The sequence below is a fragment of the Talpa occidentalis genome, unplaced genomic scaffold (genome assembly GCF_014898055.3).
Source record: "Talpa occidentalis isolate TD23 unplaced genomic scaffold, MPIMG_talOcc4v2.1 talOcc4.12, whole genome shotgun sequence".
NCBI lineage: Eukaryota > Metazoa > Chordata > Mammalia > Eulipotyphla > Talpidae > Talpa > Talpa occidentalis.
Genome location: NW_023601212.1, coordinates 46322420 through 46340211, shown reverse-complemented (window position 1 = coordinate 46340211; position 17792 = coordinate 46322420). Strand labels below are relative to the sequence as shown.

Here is a 17792-nt window from a genome sequence, read left to right as displayed (position 1 = left end):
GTGGAGAAGTGCGATGAAACGTGTTTTTTTTTTTTTTTTTCTTTAATGCATACAAGAACAGGCCAGAGATGCGGGGGAGTGGGGTGGCGGGGGGGGGCAGCGGGGAGGGTGAGAGGATTCACCAAAGACAGAGCAGGGCACGGAACAGGTGGACTGACTGAAAGACACTGCTGAGGGGAGCAGTGGGTGAGATAGGAGAGGTCTGCTGTGCCATGTGGGTAGCTCCCTGGCCGGCAGGGGATCGAACTCTGTGCTGCAGAAGCTGCGGATTGCCTCACAGTGCGGTGCTTAACCCCTTGCACCACCAGGGAGGTCCCCCCCACCCCCGATGACAGTCTTGTTTTACACACTGGGTGGCGTCTCTGTAAAGAAGTCCAACGACAGTTTTTTTTTCACACTGGGTGGAGTCCTGAGCATCAACTCCTGTTCTGCCACATAAGGCAGGCAGTGCTGAGGGCAGTGTCCCATGTCCAGGGCATAGTGGACTGAGAAGCGAGGGCCACACTTGAGATTCCCTGGGATGCGAGGTCTGTGGTGCCCCAGGTGGCAGCTGGCTCCCGCCTTGTGTCCTGGCTCCAGCCAAAAGCCTTGGTCCCCAGAGAAGGGCCCATTGGTCCCTTGAAGATATGTTGGCCAGGTAGCTGCTGGCCAGATGTTCAAAGCCCATATGTAGGGTCCTAACCTGAGGATCGCCCCCACAGAGTAACCCACAGCACAGGTCTAAGTCTCCAAATTGTGCCAGCTATGTGGGCTTTGCTCTGAAATTCATGTCCAGGATATAAGGGAAATGCAGGACGTTAATATAAAAGTTTGTACAGGCACATATAAAAAACAATTTGGTCTGTTAAGGCTGTTACAGTTTAAAGTTATGTAAACCACACACAAAGGAAGTTACGAAAACATATAAAAGGGGAGGTGGGAGATGCCAGACCGCCTGCTGTGATTCACGCTCTGGGCAGGCATGTCTGTGCGACGTGGGGGGGCTCAACAAGGGTGGCCTGGCTGAGGACAGCTCTCTCTGCCTGGACTCTGGTTGGAGCTGGTGTCCACCTCTCATTGCTTTTGCCACTTGCATACCGGGTCCTTCTCGGCGAGCCGAATGCTGGATCTGGAGCTCTGGCACCCAGCTCTGGCACCAGGTCACTGAATGTGTGGACTCTGACAGCTGTGGGCCCTCAGCCATTGGTTTGGCCCGAGGTGGGGGGCAGGCTGTAGGTTGGGGGGTCTGAGTACCTCCGCTTGGCCCCAGGTGGCTGGTTGTCCTCGTCCAGGGGCTCCAGGATGCCCTGCATCGGCAGGTGAGTACCCGGTGTGATATACACAGAGTGTACCTGGTCTGGGCGGCGGGCAGGTGGCTCTCGGCGCCTCACGGGGGAAGCAGCCTCCTGGGTGCCTGGCACCCAGCCAGGGAGGTGGGAAGTCAGGCCGGGTGGGATCTTGATGTTGGCCGTGGGCATGATGGGGGTCCGCCGGGGGGTCTTCACTCTGACCGTCGCGAAAGATGACGGCCTTCGTCTCGGAGGGGTAGCCGCCACGGGGAGGGGGCTCAGGGTGGGCGCACTGGGGCAGGGGACAACAGATGCGGGGGGCCCTTTTGAGAGATAGATGGCAGGGTTACTGCAGCTTCAGGACCAGCAGATGGACCCTTGCCCTGGGGCCTGCCAGGGGATGGACACAGGAAGGAAAAAAGCAGACGCTACCTTAATACTGACCTTCCGAGGCCCCCCGCCCAGCCCGATCCTCCAGCAGGCTCTCGGTGCTGGCTGAGGTCTCTGAGTCCAGGTTTTCCTCATCGGAGCCCCGAGGGTCCAACTCTGGCAGCCGGTAGGTGATATCCTCCCTGGGAGTGAGGGCATCAAGATGTCCAAGGATGTCTCATAGTGAAACCCTACCTCATGAAAGTACCAGGCCAGGAGGGATACTGTGGCTCCCTGTGGTCAAGCATGGAATTTAAGCACAGTCTACTAAAAGCCTTTGTGGTAGAATTTCAGGACAGCAGCACCCTGCAAGGTGGGTACTGGATGCCAGGACTGAACCTAGTCAGCCAGCCCTCTAACAGCTATGTCCCTTGGGCGGGGATGGGGAGGGGGCAGTGGATGGGGTCAGCTGGCACAAACAAAGGTGGGTGGAGAATAGGGGGATACTTGCTTCTCCTCCTTGATGGACTGGATTCGCTCGATGAGGATCTCTTTCTCGCGGTCCTCATCACCGCCGGCTACCTCCTCCTCTGGTAGCACCTCCAGCTCCTCTGGGCCACTGCCACTGCTGCTTGCTTGGGTCTTGGCGCTCTTGTTCTGAAACAGAGAAGTGGAACAAGTCTAGCCAGTGCCCCTGGGCAGGTGAGGGTTAGTGTTCACAGGTCCACAGGGGGTGCATGAACAGCTCCAGGGGAGGTTAGTTCGGATGTGGACAAGTGAGGCTTCTCCAGGGATCCCACAGGGACTGAGTGGCCAGCGCTTGGTTGATTAGTTGTTTTCAGCACAGGTGGTCAGCAGGCAATAGGCCTCTCCCAGCATGCATTTTCAGAAAGTTAGGACATGCTTCCTTTATCCTACAAGGACCCATGGGGGGCCAAGGGAACCCCATCATGCACCGCACCAGGAGACCTGCAGGGTGAGCCCACTGTTATGTGTACATACCATGACCCCCTCATAGGGAGACGAAAACCCCAGTTTGAGAGGCCATGGCTGGGGGAGAGATGAATCACAGCAGGTCACAACTACGACACGGTACCCTGCACCATGTATGCCCAAGGACAGGGTCCTCCCATGGGGGCCCAGGACCAACACCCCTTTCTCCCCCAGCCCCCACCATAAGGGCTGGGAATGGAGGATGACCCAAACTACTACTACCAAGGGGGTCATAGGCCTCCACTACCCATTGAGAGGGACAGCTGGCATGAGGCTCAATAAGGATGGTGGTCATTTGGCCAAGGCAAGGATTTCGCCATCAAGTATGCTGCCATGAGGCTCCTGCCCACACTGCCTGTGGCCAAGAGCCTGTGGAGTCGAGATGTGACACCCGGCTCCCAGATCACTTCCTGAGGTTCCACCCACTCGTGCAGCCCTGTCCATCCCCACAGAGCCCACCCCACCCCACCCCCAAGTGCTCACAGTATTTTGTCGCAGCAGGGAGAGTCGGCGGAAGGCTATGCTCTCAGCAGCCTCTAGCTGACTGATCTCCTCCATCTTCACCTTGTATTTCCTCATCTGTTCCTTGATCAGCATCTCCACACATCTGTGGAAAAGACCCATAGAGGGGCCAGTCATTGACTACTCTTGGATGGCTGATTTGGGCGCCAGAGTCTAGGGACACCAGGGCAATGGTGGCCTGGGTAGAGACCAAAGACCAAGCAGGGCCAGGGACATGACAGTGGCTTCCATCTTGGCACATTTACTTGGGTGACCTCGGGCAGCTCACTCTACCTCTCTGAGCCTGAGTCCTCAATGCTAGGAGCCTCCTTGTTTGAAAGAAGAAATACAGTAACGGTGGGTAAGAGTGAATTGGCCCCTCACTGCCACCCTGCAGGGTGGGATTACCCTGCCTTACAGAGGTTAGGCTAGGCAGTTTGTCCAGGGGCAGCAGGTAGCTGGCCACAAGGACTTTTGAAGGTTTGCTGAGACCTGTGGCATGTTGCTCAGGGCCAGCCTGAGTGGTCAGTACTGGGAGAAGCAGCCCTGAATGGTAAGTACTAGGAGAGGGACCCAATGGAGTAGTCAGTAATGGAGAGAACTGGTCTGCTGGGGTCAGTAATGGAGAGACGCAGCCTGGAGTCAGCACTGGGGGAGTCAGCCATGACTCAAGGTTCCCATCAGCAGGCAGCATTAAGAACCAGGCAGCTCTCATGCCCGCTTGTGATTAAGCAGGTGCCTCTCTATTTTCCCTTTTCTAAATAAACCAGTTCTTTTAAAATGTAAAACAAAACAAACAAACAAACAAACAAGGGTTCAGGAATTCTGAGCTCTGGGTGGCTGTGGGGAGAGGGTCGCACAACTGGGAGGAGGGAAACAAAAGTCAAAAACCACAGAATGTGCTAGAAGAGGCTGGAAGAAAAGTCTGTCAACACCATGCCACCGTCAGGGCTACCGCAGGCTCTTCTCACTGCTTGTCACTGCATATTAACCATAACTAGCGTGGCTGGGGGAACGTGTTTTCAGGCTCTTATTTTTACAATTGTCACCTAAATGATGTCCTTTAGTGACTGATGTCTGAAAATGCCTGAGATTTTTAAGGATGTTTGAAGCTAGCTGGGGAGCAAGAAGAAGCCTTGATAAACCTATTTCTATTTACCGCTGGCTCTTCTTAGCCACCAGAGGCAGAAATACTGGGCTTCACCCTCTGCCACTCTCCCTGAGATGAGGGGTGAGGGTTTTCTCCTCGTTTGGTTCTTTGGCCTCAAAGAACTTGGAAGTGATGCCTTTGCTGCTGAAGAGATGCTGATACATGGCTACTGGCAGCGCATAAACCCATGATGCTAGGCAAGGCTGGGGCTATGTCTCCCCCTCCGTTTTGAGGGGAGCTCTCCCCATCACAGCAGCCTGCATGCCTAACACACCACCTCTGCCAGCACTTCTGTTTCACTGCAAAAGTTGCAAGTGCTTATTAGAACAGGTCAGGAGAGCAAGATGGGCAGAGACCCAAGTGACCAAAGTCCACTCAGGACCTCTGGACTCAGGGCTGCCTCCAGCTACGCTGGCTTCCAGTTGTTCTCTCTGATCTTTCTGTGGCCACATGTACACATGGCCTGGACTATGGCATTGCTGGGTTCCAGAACTCTTGATTGGTTGTGGGGCTCCTTCCTGGGCAGCTGAGCATATTGGGGGTAGGGGCCCCAAATGTGTGGGAACTTTGATTATTCTGTGCCTCAACTGTTCTGCGTCTTTGCCTTGATTATTCTGTCTTGACTATTCTGTGCTTTTCATCCAGAATATGAACAGGGAAAGTTTGAGATAAGGAACCTCTCAGGGCAAAAGTCCTGGTATGAGGATCTATACATGCTGAAAACAGCAATAGATGTTATGGTTAGAATAGCAAAAACACTGAGCCTTCTCATGACTGTCTCCCTGATTTCCCAGGCTTGGCTGGGGCCAGATGGTTACATGTCCCCCACACACTTGTGCATTCCCTGTTTGCCTGCTTCTTTGATCTTTTTTTTAATCATCTGCTTAATTCTAAATAAAAACGAGACTGCCCTTGGAGCTGGGCTGCACCTCTGTGGTGTAGTCCCTCTAGGTTTCTCATACTGTACTGCGCATGGACTCTGAGTAATCCTTTTTCATCCTGCCATCACATGTCGTAACGAGATACTCACGTGGTAATCTTGAGGACGTCCTTCATGCTGTTCAGTGGGTCCGAGTTGTCAGGGCAGCGCAGAAGGCAGGGTGCAAAGACGATGGCCAGTGCATTGGGTGACATGCGGTTCACATCCTCCAGCAGGGCCACCCTGCAGTTAAGGCTGTAGTTAAGAGTGGCCGGGGGCCAGGGATTCTGAGCTCTGGGTGGCTGTGGGAGAGGGTCGTACAACTGGGAAGAGGGAAATGCCCGATTCTGCAGCCAAAGGTGCCTGACTTGCCAACACAGGTCAACATTCTGGTGTAGGACCATCAGAGAATGCTGGCCCGGGGACCCCAACCCACAGAGTGGGTGGCAGGGGAGGGGAGGGGGGCGGGGCACTTGCTTGACCAGGTGGAAGATGAGCCGTTCCAGGGAGTTGTGGTTGGCTTCAGGCAGGTGCTCCAGGACGGCATAGATGGCAGCCAGTTGCTCCTGCTTCTCTGGTAGCTCTAGGAGGGCCCAGGGCATCAGTTCTCCAAGGGCCCTAGGCCACCCACCCCAGGACTGGGACTCAAGGTCAGCTGGCCACTTCGAGGATCAGTTTCTCGATGATGACAGGGTGGTCTCGCCTCCCTGGCTGGTCACAGCAAGCACTTGGTGCTCTATACCCCTATCTCAGTCATCCGCCCACATGAGACTCACCAACAGCATGGAGGAAGTCGCCATATTGGGCGAAGGTCATAAGGGGCTCAGGCAGCTCCCGGAGCCACAGCTTCAACACCCCAGTGATGGCATGGATGGGGAAGTTCTCTAGCTTGACAGCTGCAGGGTCTATGGGAAGGGCAGGCGGGACCGGTAAATGTGGAGCAGGTGGAAAGGCTGTGCTTGGAGCTGCCATAGCACCTACCTGCCTTCCAGACCCACCTGTCCTCAGGCCCTCTCCCTGTGGAAACTGCCCACCCTTCATTTCCCTGTCCACAGGCCTCCTACCTCACCAGACTCACCTGCCTGCAGTGCCTTCCGAAGCTCCCGTATGCGGTGTGTAGCACCCGACTTGCGGTAGAGGCCTTCTGTGTACAGGCCGTGCATCTCCACATGTTCCAGAAGTTTCTCCAGCACAACAGGCACCGAGGCCTTGTCACTAGTCAGGCTGTCCACGCACACGCCAAAGTGGCCTGGTTCAGCACCTGGCTCGCTCTGCAATGCCTGGAATGTAGGTCAGGCCTGGGCTACTGTCCTTCCCAGTCACCCCTTGTCCTTCCTTGCACAGCTACTGGGGTCAGCGGGGCACACAGGTCAGTCCAACAGCTGCCAGCAGAGGCTCCCTATATGGAGCACTCATGGTTCCTTCAAAGCAGTCAGTTTTATTTCATACGCCAGCCCCACCACTTGGGACCCTGCCTCCCTCATGGACAGAGTTGGAGGGGCATCCCCCATCTAGGAGGAGAGAGGACCAGGTTCAACCCTCTTGTTAGCTCCCCCCTGCTGCTATCTCTTAGGATGATTTGGTCCCTGTACAAAGGACAACACCCTCTCCTGCCATCTCTTAGGATGCTTCCTCTATCTGGACAGTGTCATCCTGGAAGGCTCCGGACTGCCTAAGGTGGGCTCACCTTATTGCGGGACATGTGGGTACAGTAACTCTGGATCTTGTGCATGCACTTCTTGTGGCACGTCATCTTGCACACTAGGAAGTTACGGGGAGGAGGGAGTGTCACAGAGGATGCATCGGGAATCCCAGGTTCCTGAGGCTGCCCACCCCAATGGCCAGGGTTCCCTGACCAGCTTCTAAATTTGAGCCACACAAATCTCTGCTCTGGTTCCCAGGTGAGGAAGCCATATGGGTAAATGTCCACAGCTGGTAACTATCAGTGACCTCCCAGGCCAGTGGGATAAGAAGGACCAGTGGGATTTGGGGGACCAGAGCCTCGGTCACACCAGGTGGCAGCATTGGTGTCCTTGTCTCAGGGCAGAGGCAAATGCCTGGTATTTATGAAACAGTGGTGTGGTAGGTAGCTTTTTATACAGGGACCAAGGAGATGGGAGAACTTGGGCTAAAAAGTTAGGCTTGGCTGGTCATGGCAGGAAATACATTGCCAGAGACCCGGGGGGTTTGACAGGGGTCCTGTCTTGGTTTGGTCACCTCCCAGACATGTGACTGTGGGCCACCTCCATCATCCTGTCTTTTGAGGACCCTATGCAACTGACTGGTCTCACCTGGCACTTGAGGGAGGGCCTAGCAGGTCAGATAGGAGGAGCAGTGTTTACAAAGACCCAGAGCTACCACCTGGGGTCCTGCCTGCCCAGGTGGGTGTGTGACCATGGCCAGTGAGAACTGGCTCTACTCCAGGTTGATGGTGAGGGGTCTGAGCAGGGGAGATGTGGCTGTGGAAATGTGGGAGCGGGTCAGGGGTGTGGCAGTGGGATTTCAGGGAGCATGGGGATCCAGGGATTTTGTGGAAAGTTAGAGGGTTTCAGGGTAAGTGAGGCATCCAGGGGTTTGGGGGAGTGTGGTAGGGGGTTAGGGAGCATGGTGGGCAAGGTATACTCACAACTGCAGAGCAGAGCCTTGTCCATGAGCCAGATGTAGGAGAGGCACAGCTCACAGGACTGCGGGATGCTCACCTGGTAGCTGACGAACACGTGCCCGTTGTGCTGCTGGACCTGGGTCATGGGGGGGGGGGGCAATGAACACTGAGCCGGATCCCCTGTGGCGTCACCCATAGTGGATGCCGCATCCTGAGATGCGGCATCTCAGGGCTGGGGCTGCTCTTTCATGACTAGGATTCCTCAGGGTGGGCAGGGAAACTTGCTCACATGTCCCCATGTCCATATTTATTCAGAGAGATGCACTCACGTACGTGTGTGCTTGCACACACACTCATGCATGCATTCTTACATACATGTATGCATGGTCACAGGCACACACACATATATGCCCCACATTCACACGGACTCAAATGCATGACTGCACACACTCGCACACTCATTCACACTCATGCACACATATACTCACAGCGCGTTCCTGCTTCCGCTTCTTCTTCTGAGCTTTGCTCTGCTGTAAAGGAGCACAAAGATGAGGTCCACATGAACGCCTGGGTACACCCCACCCCAGTTGGCCCCCATGCCATAGGGGACCCCAGTGGCAGGACCCCCTCACTGGATGGCACCACACACCTTGGGCAGCTCAAAATCACTCTTGCTGTGTCCTCGGGTAAACTCGTCCAGCAACGATTGGAAGAGGTTGAGGACCAGGTTGGTGTCTTTCTCACCATGCTCGGCTGCCAGGTTGCTCACCACAATCTGGTAGTTCTCCATCAGGTCCTTGTAGCCCACATGGATCTTCCCATTCTGTGGGAATGCAAGCAGTGACCCAAGGGAAGACATATAGATGGGGACTATGGGTCTTCCCTGGGGTGGGGGCTGTGCGTACAGGGACAGAGTACATGGTTTTCAGGTTGCTCCTGAACTTCTCGGTAGCTTCAATGAACAAGTTCTCGATGGGGGTCTTTTGAGAACGCAGATCGTTTATCTGGAGAAACAAGGAGGAAAAGACGCATTGACCCTTCACTGCCTTGAGCTGGGCCTCTGAATACTCACTCCTCTGCCCTGTCCAAAGTCCTGTCCTTGCTCCCCTGGGCTCACAGGAAAGAATCCAGGCCCTTCAGCTAACACTGGTCCCTCTCACGCCTTCAGCCCAGGTGAAGGTATTGGGGTGCAAGGCTGGATCACTTGCCATAGGATGCTGAACACCACCACCAGCTCTACCTATGATATGCCAGTAGCACCAAAAGTCCTGCCACCCAGAAACACACCTGCAGATGCTGTCAAGTGTCCCTGAGGCCAGATTCGACTGAGAGGCTGGCTTAGCAGTTATGCCCTTCCTGCTGCCTGACCATGCTCTAAGACCTGGGCTGCCCCGAGGGCCTGGTTGTTTCAGGATGCCTCCATCCTTCACAGGGTCCTTGACCTTTCAGCAACCCTAACAGCCCCAATGGCCCAGAGCAGAGATCCCCAAATGCTGCTCTGTCTGCTGCGGGAATGCCATGGCCTTGAACACCCTAATTCTTGGCCCCACTGCATAACATAAGTGCTCAGTGTCTACAGCGATACCCAATGTGTTCTGTAAAAGTGGATCCTCAATGAAAGAAGTTGTTCACAGCTATGTTGAGTGGTGGGACAAGGTGAGGTCATAGGACCTTAAGGAAACCTGGTGGGACTTGGTGTGCCTGGAGGATCATTCTGGATCCTGTGTGTGAAAAGGTGGGCGTAAAGAACTCTGAGGGGCACCCGATCCATGTGCACACATCCATCAGAGGACTTTGGCCTTGCCCAAAGTCCTCAGGACGGGCATATCCCAGAATCTGAATCCGAGTTCAAGTTTAACACGGTCCCACACATTTTGCACAGTCCTGGGAAAAAGACCCATTACATTTTGCAGCAAAATATGAGCATTTACTCCAAGCAAGGTGGATATAGGTTACAAAGCATCCCACATGAGCCTAGGCTGGATTTGCAGAAATGAGCTTATCACAAACTAAGGGACAAGGGTTTGGTTTCTGGAACTTTCTGCATCTTAGACTGTGGACCTGCACTTCCTGTTCCTGGCCCACTAAAGGATGGCAGTTTGGAAAACTGGCAAGTGGTGATGGCCCTTCAGGAGAGGCCCAGGTCAGACCCTGCTTGGGGCCCCTAGCCCGTACCCACTTCTGGCCTCTGCTTGGGTCCTGGCCCACCTTGTTGAGCAGGAACTCATCCAGGAACTTGAGCTCATTGGCGTTGGTGATCTTGCGGAACACCGACTCCCGCCACTTCTCTGATACCGTGATTTTGCCGATCTTGAGGTTTCGGTTCTTTTTCCCTTTACCTCCTGGCTCCTTGCTGGGCTTCTCGCCTGCCTGGCAGTGCTGGTGGCCAGAGGGGGCTGAGGAGGACAAGTAGCAGCTGTCAAGGGTGGGTTCCTGGGTGGGGGGCACTATAAAGTACCAAGAACCAAGACCCCACACTGCCACCTGGGTGGCTGAGACCAGCCCTGAAACTCTGCACCCAGATTAGGCCCATGGCCAACTCAAGGCCCCACTGGGACCATCCACATCCCTGGGGGTCCACATGGCTCTGCTGTCCATCCTGTGGACTGCCAACCTTCTAGATTCTTCTTTATGGTGGTGGCTTCAGGCACAACATTCCCTGTCACCGCATTCTCTATCTCTTCTGCACCCTCCAGGCTGTATTTCTTATCTTTCTTATGCAGGAAAAGTCTCTTAAATGTGGATCTGGAGAGGAAAGTAAGGGATTCTGTTTAAGCCTCAGAAAGTGAAAATGGACATGAGATTTATTTTACTGTAAAGAGAGAAAAAAACTTTTCTGTGTTATCATTGGAATGGATGTTACTAAAAATTGGGTCAATTTATGTGAACTGATGGGGGATATCAGGTGAGAAAGCAGGATGTTGAGTGATGTCCCAGTGTGATCCCATTTTCATGTGAAAATAAAACAAAGCTACCTCCTGCCTACCCTGCTCACCCCATTCACATTTCTATAGCCACAAGGTTAGGAAAAATATCAGACGATGCCACATCTTGCACTGAATTACTAGGTATGTAGAGGGCCAAATAGTAGCTTCCTAAGACATGTTCATGTGCTAACCCTAAGGGTCTAGCAGGGTGACTTATTTGGGAAAGGGGTCTTAGCGAATGGTGTGAGTATATGTCCCCCAAATTGTCACACTGAAGCCTCATGGTATTATAAGTGGTATTGGTATTATAAGGTGTGATGGTATTATAAGGTGGGTCCTTTGGGAGGTGATTAGAAAAGATGAATCGTGAAGGATGAGTCCCCACCAGATATCAGATCTGCTGGCACCTTGAGCTCAAACTTCCAGCCTCCACAACTGTGAAAATTAAATGTCTGTTGTTTAAGCTGCTCAGGCAGATATAATCATTTGCCACTGAACAACAGGGAAGTGCATCATTAGGTGATTTTGTTGTCAAGCGGCTATAATGGAGTGTAATTACACAGACTCAGGTGACACCACCTACTACACACCCAGACTGGGTGGCACAGCCAACTGTATATGTGGTCCCTCGTTGACTGCAATGTTAAGTGGGGTGACTGTGTTTTGTTATAGCGGCCATAACAGACTAATATACTAAGGTAAGGATCTGGAGATGAGATTATTCTGGATCACCTGGATGATAATAGCAATGCAATGACAAGAGTCTTTGAGAAAAACAGTAGACCAGAAAAGAGAAGTCATGTGAAAAGGAAGCAGAGACTGGGGTGATGTGGTCACAAGCTAAGGACACCTGGGGCCTCCAGAATTGGAAGAGGCAGGAAGGACCCTTCCCTAGGGTCTTGGGAAGGAACACAACCCCACGACACTTGACTTCAGACTTCTGGCCCTAGATCTGCGACAGAGTGAATTCCTGTTGTTTGAAGTCATTTGGTTTGTGCCTCAGTTACCTAGTTAGTTACTGGGGTGGGGTGTCCCTGCAGTGGGAGGTTCTCCATCTCCTGCCACAGTGCATTCCACACCGTCCTCAGCCTCCTGTTCCTGTGTTCAGATCCATGTCCCCTGTCTCCTCCTCTCTGCTCTGTGATGCAACCATCTGGATTACTTCTGCAGGGGCTTTCTGGCGACAGAGCCTTGGCCTAATTTTTTTCTATCTGAGGACCCAGGGAGTGGTTCTCAGATTCAAGAATGGGGGAGTTGGGAGTTGGTTTCGGTTATATAAAAAGCCCGAGAGGAGATGACCCAGTTGGCTCCAGATTTTAGTGGGAATCATTCTGTGCAGTATGGTCACAGCCTGGGCTCTGTCTGGGTCTCTCCTCACAGGATCGCTGTGGAGCAAATATCTGCCTGTGTTCGTGAAGGTGATTGCTTTAGGAGACCCAACAGCTCCCAGACTCATTGGCAGGGACCCTACATGTCCACTGGTGGCTGAGTCCATCCCCATGTCCTATACTTACTTAGAGTCGGCCTGGGTGCCTGGGGACAGTCCTGTGTCGGTGCTGGTGGCAGTGTCACTTGATTTCTTCTTCTGCACGGCTAGTTTCTTAGTGCTGGGCTCCCCATCTGTGGTTTCTGTTGGAGGCTGCAGGAGAATAGGGCAGTTGAACAAAGATCACTATGTGATCTGTTCACCCACCGCCCTTCTCTCTCGAATGGCCTTTTGGGAGCAGCCTGTGGGGACCCCAGAAGAGGGGCTCAGACCCTGAGGGTCACTGCTGCAACCTGAAGCTTTACCTGAGTCCTGGCCTGGGATGGGGATGTGAGGAGCTTGTAGACGTCGCTTGTCGATAAGGAAATTCGTCTCTCCCTGTGGGGTCACAGAAATGTGGCTTGTATGGACCAGAGCAAGTTAGGAGTGACTGTTGGTTACCGTGAGTGGGGGTTGAAAAGGTGCTTTGGGGGCCTCCCCGGTGGCGCAGCGGTTGGGCGCTGGGTTGCGAAGCTGCCCGCAGCCTCTGCAGCGCCAGTTCGATTCCCGGCTGCTCTCTGGCCACCGGAGGAGGGTCCCACATGGCGCGCAGACCTCTCCTGCCGCCCGCTGCTCCCCTCAGCAGTGTACTTCGGTCCTTCTGCCTGCTCTGCTCCCCGCTCTGGCTCTGGTGAATTCTCTCACCCTCCCACACTTCTGACTGTACCCAGTGCTTGTATAAATAATAAATAAATAAATCTTTAAAAAAAAAAGAAAAGAAAAGAAAGAAAAGGTGCTTTGGCACCAGGTGGGTGGAAGCTAAGGATGTTGTGCTGCACCCCAGAGTGCTGGTATGGCCCCACCTAGAGAGCAGCTGGTCCAAGCAGTGCCATAGGTGAGAAAGCCTGCCCAGGTAAAGGCCTGTATCTACTTCTAACTCTTCTCCAGTCACTCAATGAGGGGTTGGAGAGTCAGTCACCATGTCTAGCTGATTAAGGGCCAGATGTGTCAAGAGCTGCCCTTTACTTCCTGGGTAAATCACCCTGTTCCTTGATGAGAAAATTGATGCCCTGTTGGGATCTGGGACCTCAATCTGAGAGGTCGCCTCCCATAGGTTGGGGGCTTTCTGTGTGAACATGGCTAAATTTTGGTGGGGCATGCGTAGGTGACAACAGGCCCCAGCTGGGCAGCTGCCTCCTCTCACCAAGCCTTTTATCACTCCCTTCACCTTCCTTCCTCAGGACTCCCACATACCAGGGGTCAGCTTTTGGGCATGGGGCTGCTCAAGTGTTTTTTGCACTGACCCAATACTGCCTGTCCTGGCCTGGTGCCCCCGGCACTCAAACAAAGGAGGCTCAGGTCTTACTCTGTGGGTGTGAGTGTGGCCCCAATGGCCCGGTGCCGCTCAGTGAGGTCCAAGGACTGGCTCAGCATGGTGCTGGGGCCAGAGGCCATCAGCTTCTTGCCCCGCCACAACTCCACGGCGCTGGCCAGCCGCTCGGTGTCCGTGTCCCGGTACCGCTGGATCTGGGTAGAGCCACATGGGCTCTCAGGCCGATCCTGAGTCTTTGGGCTGCCGTCTGTCTTGTTGCCCTTGTCCTTGGGGGTCTCGAGGCTTGTGCTGAGGGCCTGTACACAGACCTTACTGTCTAGGACCAGGCTGGTGGGCCGCTCCTGGGGCACTTTTGGTGTTTCTCCAGATGCCTGGCTGGTTGGGGATGCCTGTAGTAGCTCTGACGGCTGCTTTACTGAAGACTTCTCTGTTTCCATCCCTCTGTCTGAAGGACTTTCATCTTCTCTGCTATCCTTTCTGTCTTCTGGGAGGCTCTCCTCTGGTTCCAGGATGTCAGTTTCAGAAGGTTCTCTGAGGGTATTCTCCTCCTTGCATGACTGGATGTGTTTGTTCTGGAACTTCACATGCTCCAGCCCTCTCTGCCGCCGAGACTCCCGCTTCTCCCGGCTGCTTGGTACTTTCTCATGACTTTCAGCTGCATTTTTGAGGGGTGGGAGGGTCTTCTCAGGGTTCGAGACCTCGTTCTCCTGTTGGGAACTCTGGGCAGGAGGCCTGTCACTTGGCCACGCCTCAGATGACAATGTTGCATGCTCACTGTCCACCGATGGCTCTGGGCCTGGCCCTGCCTCTGTGGCCTCTTCCTTTGAGGCTTGCTCGGTTTCCCTCTCCTTTTCTTCAGCCTTCTGTTTCTCCATGACCATTTGGCTAAAGCTGTGGGAAAAAGGATTCAGGTTCAGAAACCAATATGCATGCTGCCCCCACATCCACCAGGATATTGGGATCTCTGAGCCATGTTCTGATGAGACCCCCAGGCAGCCCAAGGTTGGGGGCTCCAAAGAAATGGAAAGGTGGAATCTCCTCAGTCAACTAAGGGGGATGTAGGGGTGGTTCTTGTGGTCATGGCTGGGCCAACTGGTTCAGAGTCATCTTGGTTAGGACTGTTGTGGGTGAGATCTGTTAAAGACCCCCGAATTCCTTTGGGGTCCACTGGAATTCTCCCCTAGGGTTTTTTTTTTTAAAGATGTTTGTTTATGCATACAAGAGCTGGGGTACAGGCCAGAGGTGTGTGTGTGTGTGTGTGGGGGGGGGGGGTTGTGAGAGGATTCACCAGAGACAGAGTGGGGAACAGAACAGGCAGGTTGGCTGAAATGCGCTGCTGAGGGGAGTAGCGGGCAAGACAGGAGAGGTCTGTTGTGCCATGTGAGCAGCTCCCTGTCTGGGGATTGAATTCTTGCTGTGGATAGCTTCACAGTGCTGTGCTGACACCTTGTGCCACCAGGGAGGCCCCTCTCTTGGAGGCTTTTGACTGTGGGTAGCTAATGTCCCATGGAGGTCATATGGCCTGAAAGATACCCAGGGTCCACATGTGAGTATGGGGGGGGAGGGAAGCCTATTGCAGTTGCTGCATGATCAACCTGGGCAGGCAGCTGCAGGGGTGGGGGTGTTCCTGGTGATGCCCATTAGCTCCACACTGTCTCTCTGGGGCTTCATGTGCCCAGACAGTGGGGTTCCAAAAAGCTCCTCTCCAGTTTCCAGTACAGCATCCTGGCAGTGTTACAGGTTTAATGGTATTCCAGGTAGCTCCTGGGTAAATGAACATACTGTCCTCTAGATCGTTCCGGGTGGTAGGCCTTCTCTGCTCACCTCTTGCGCTGCAGGTGCCCCCGGCAGAGGCTCTGCAGACGGATGATGCTCTGTCTCTGGTGTTGATAAGCTACCCGCTGCTGGTAGCCCCGCCATGCGGCCTGTATATATACAGCTGCTTGTGTTCTTTCCAGCGCCCGTCGGACGCGGTAGGATCGCCAGCAGGCCTGAGGAGGAGTAGGTGTTAAGAGACTGGGGGTGCTACCCCAGCCACCCTCATGCCTGGTTCAGTCCTTGGGGTCTAAGCCAGTACCTGGATGGTGACTGCTGCCCGCCTCATCTGCAGGAAGTGCCTACGCTCCAACATCATCCGGAACCAGCTCTGCAGGAGCAGGATCTTCCGTACCACCTCCCGGTGCAGTGTCTCCTGCAGGGCCTGCCGTTCTGTCTCCTTCAGGAAAACCTGGGGGTGTGGGCATGGGAGGCATCAGTCAGGCACTCAGAGCCCCTGTTTCCGGGAGGCTAGCACAGCCTGCCAGGGAGTGGGTGAGATCAGCTGACCACACCAAAGGGAGTTGTGTACAGTCATACATTGCTCAGCATGGGGATATGTTCTGAGAGATATGTCGGTAGGTAATATCATTTGCTGTGGGAACACCAATGTCATTATACAAACCTAGATGGGTCCCTGACAATCATTCATCTGCCTTCTGTCAGTGGATTTGCCTGTTCTGGACATTTCATATCCATGGATCACATACTGTGTGGCCTTTTGTGTTTGCTCTCTCACTCAGAAACATGTTTTCAGTTTATCCATGTTGTAGCATGTACCAGGGTTTCACTATTTTATGGCTGAGTGATAGTCCGCTGTGTGGATGGATCACAGTGTATTCATCCTTTATCAGTTGATGACCCCTGGGGAAGCCCTGACAGGGATCTGATGGCTCCTTGCCTTCTGGGGGACAATAACATGTGTGGCCCAAGAAACACATTTTCTCAGGTGAGCCTGGTGTTTTTCATTGAGTGGCTCATGTCACAGCTCATGTCCAGTTGCAGTCACCTGGGAGGTAGAGAAGCACTGACCTTGGTTTTCCCGATCTGGTAGCTCCTCTTGTCCACGTCCATCTTCTCCAACAGGGCTGAGATGACCTCCCTGCAGGGCTGCGTGTTCTTGGGCAGCAGGACCTGGAACTGCTCTGTGAAATCCTGGATGATTTTGACCAAGAAAGGAGAACTTGTTGAGTGTTTTCTACTGCAGAAAAGGACAGGAGGGCTTCAACAAATCCCTTGGTGAAGCTGAGTTTCCAAAGCCAAATGTGTTTTGATGTGGATGTACAGGCATAACTTGCTATATTGTGCTTCTGTTTTTCACAAGACCCTCCACCAGCAAAAATATCACTCGCTGAAGGTTCAGATGATAGCACTTTTTAGCAATAAAGTATCTTTAAGGCAGGTATGTTATTTTTTTAGACATAATGCTAGTGACACTTAATAGAAAAAGTATTGTGTAGATATAACTTTTATGTGCACTGAGAAACCAACTTTTACGTAACTGGTTTTGAGACATCACTTTTCCTACTGGGAAGATAGAACAGAGCCCCCTTGCTGCCAGTTGGCAGGATAGAAGAGTTGGGTATAAAAGTGCCCACTACAGGATCTCCCTGATGATCTAGGGGTTAAGTCTCAGAGCTATCATATCTATGGCTTGAGTTCGAGCCCCACCCAGGGAGCTAACCCACATATGGCACAGGAGTCTTGCCCACTGCTCCCCTTAGTAGCATAATTCAGTAAATCTGCCTGTTTTGCTCCCCACTCTGTCTCTGGTGAATCCTCTCACTTCCTGCACCTCTGGCCTACACCCCATTTCTTCTATGCAAAACCAAAAATAAATATTAAAAAAAAAAAGTGTCCCTTATAGAAGATGACCTATAAAGGGCAGTTACATGTTCTCTCTTTCTGGCTTGGTTTAACCTCTGTAGCCCCCAAGGCTTGATCTGGGGCCAACCACCTCTTCTGGCAACAGCTACCACTCTCCCCCCAACATCAGAATCATCTAGCACAGATGCCAATAGTGCATGGGTAGAAAAGTCCTAGTGTAAAGTAACCTGCTGAGTTTGTGTTCCAGAGAGGTGCTTTCTCGAGAAGGGGAGGCATGGGAAGCCAGGTGTGTACAGCCTACCTGGAATGTGTACTTGGCGCTATAGCCCGACCTGCGGATGCGCACGGTTTCCAGCATGCCTGTGTAGCGCAGCTGCTGTAGCACCAGCTCCTCGTCAAAGTGCAGTTCTTTCTGAAATGGGATGTGGGCAATCAGGGAAGGTGCCCGTGGCCAGACAATTATGTGGTGGTGGCCAGGGATCAAGGTTCCTGATGATTTTGGACATAGACATCACCAGGGCACACACACTGGACTCAGCTGGTATGGGGGCATCCCCACAATGGCTGCCATGGGGCATCTGCAGGATCTGTCTGTTCTTGCTCCAAACATGGTTTTTAGATTC

General features: G+C 53.3%; 1 protein-coding gene across 9 annotated transcripts in view; it reads right to left on the bottom strand.

The window, feature by feature from the left end:
• Nucleotides 1–89: 89 nt before the first annotated feature.
• The window catches only part of MYO9B (myosin IXB), an 89478-nt gene continuing 71775 nt past the window's right edge, over nt 90–17792 (bottom strand). For 6 of the 9 annotated variants that reach the window (XM_037506116.2, XM_037506114.2, XM_037506112.2 and 3 more), the window contains 21 exons: nt 17471–17581; nt 16375–16497; nt 15605–15754; nt 15352–15518; nt 13561–14418; nt 12521–12593; nt 12244–12368; nt 10417–10547; nt 10011–10198; nt 8708–8806; nt 8452–8625; nt 8291–8332; nt 7827–7938; nt 6888–6961; nt 6279–6480; nt 5977–6105; nt 5678–5783; nt 5312–5443; nt 3114–3237; nt 2640–2687; nt 2088–2294 (listed from right to left, as the gene is read on the bottom strand). In XM_037506116.2, the coding sequence (XP_037362013.2) occupies nt 2103–2294; nt 2640–2687; nt 3114–3237; nt 5312–5443; nt 5678–5783; nt 5977–6105; nt 6279–6480; nt 6888–6961; nt 7827–7938; nt 8291–8332; nt 8452–8625; nt 8708–8806; nt 10011–10198; nt 10417–10547; nt 12244–12368; nt 12521–12593; nt 13561–14418; nt 15352–15518; nt 15605–15754; nt 16375–16497; nt 17471–17581 (3360 nt within the window). In that variant the 3' untranslated portion in view covers nt 2088–2102. Of the gene's footprint in view, nt 1592–1712; nt 1837–2087; nt 2295–2639; nt 2688–3113; nt 3238–5311; nt 5444–5677; nt 5784–5976; nt 6106–6278; nt 6481–6887; nt 6962–7826; nt 7939–8290; nt 8333–8451; nt 8626–8707; nt 8807–10010; nt 10199–10416; nt 10548–12243; nt 12369–12520; nt 12594–13560; nt 14419–15351; nt 15519–15604; nt 15755–16374; nt 16498–17470; nt 17582–17792 lie in introns of those variants that run through there. The other 3 variants (XM_054693348.1, XM_037506110.2, XM_037506111.2) reach the window with 3 other exon arrangements.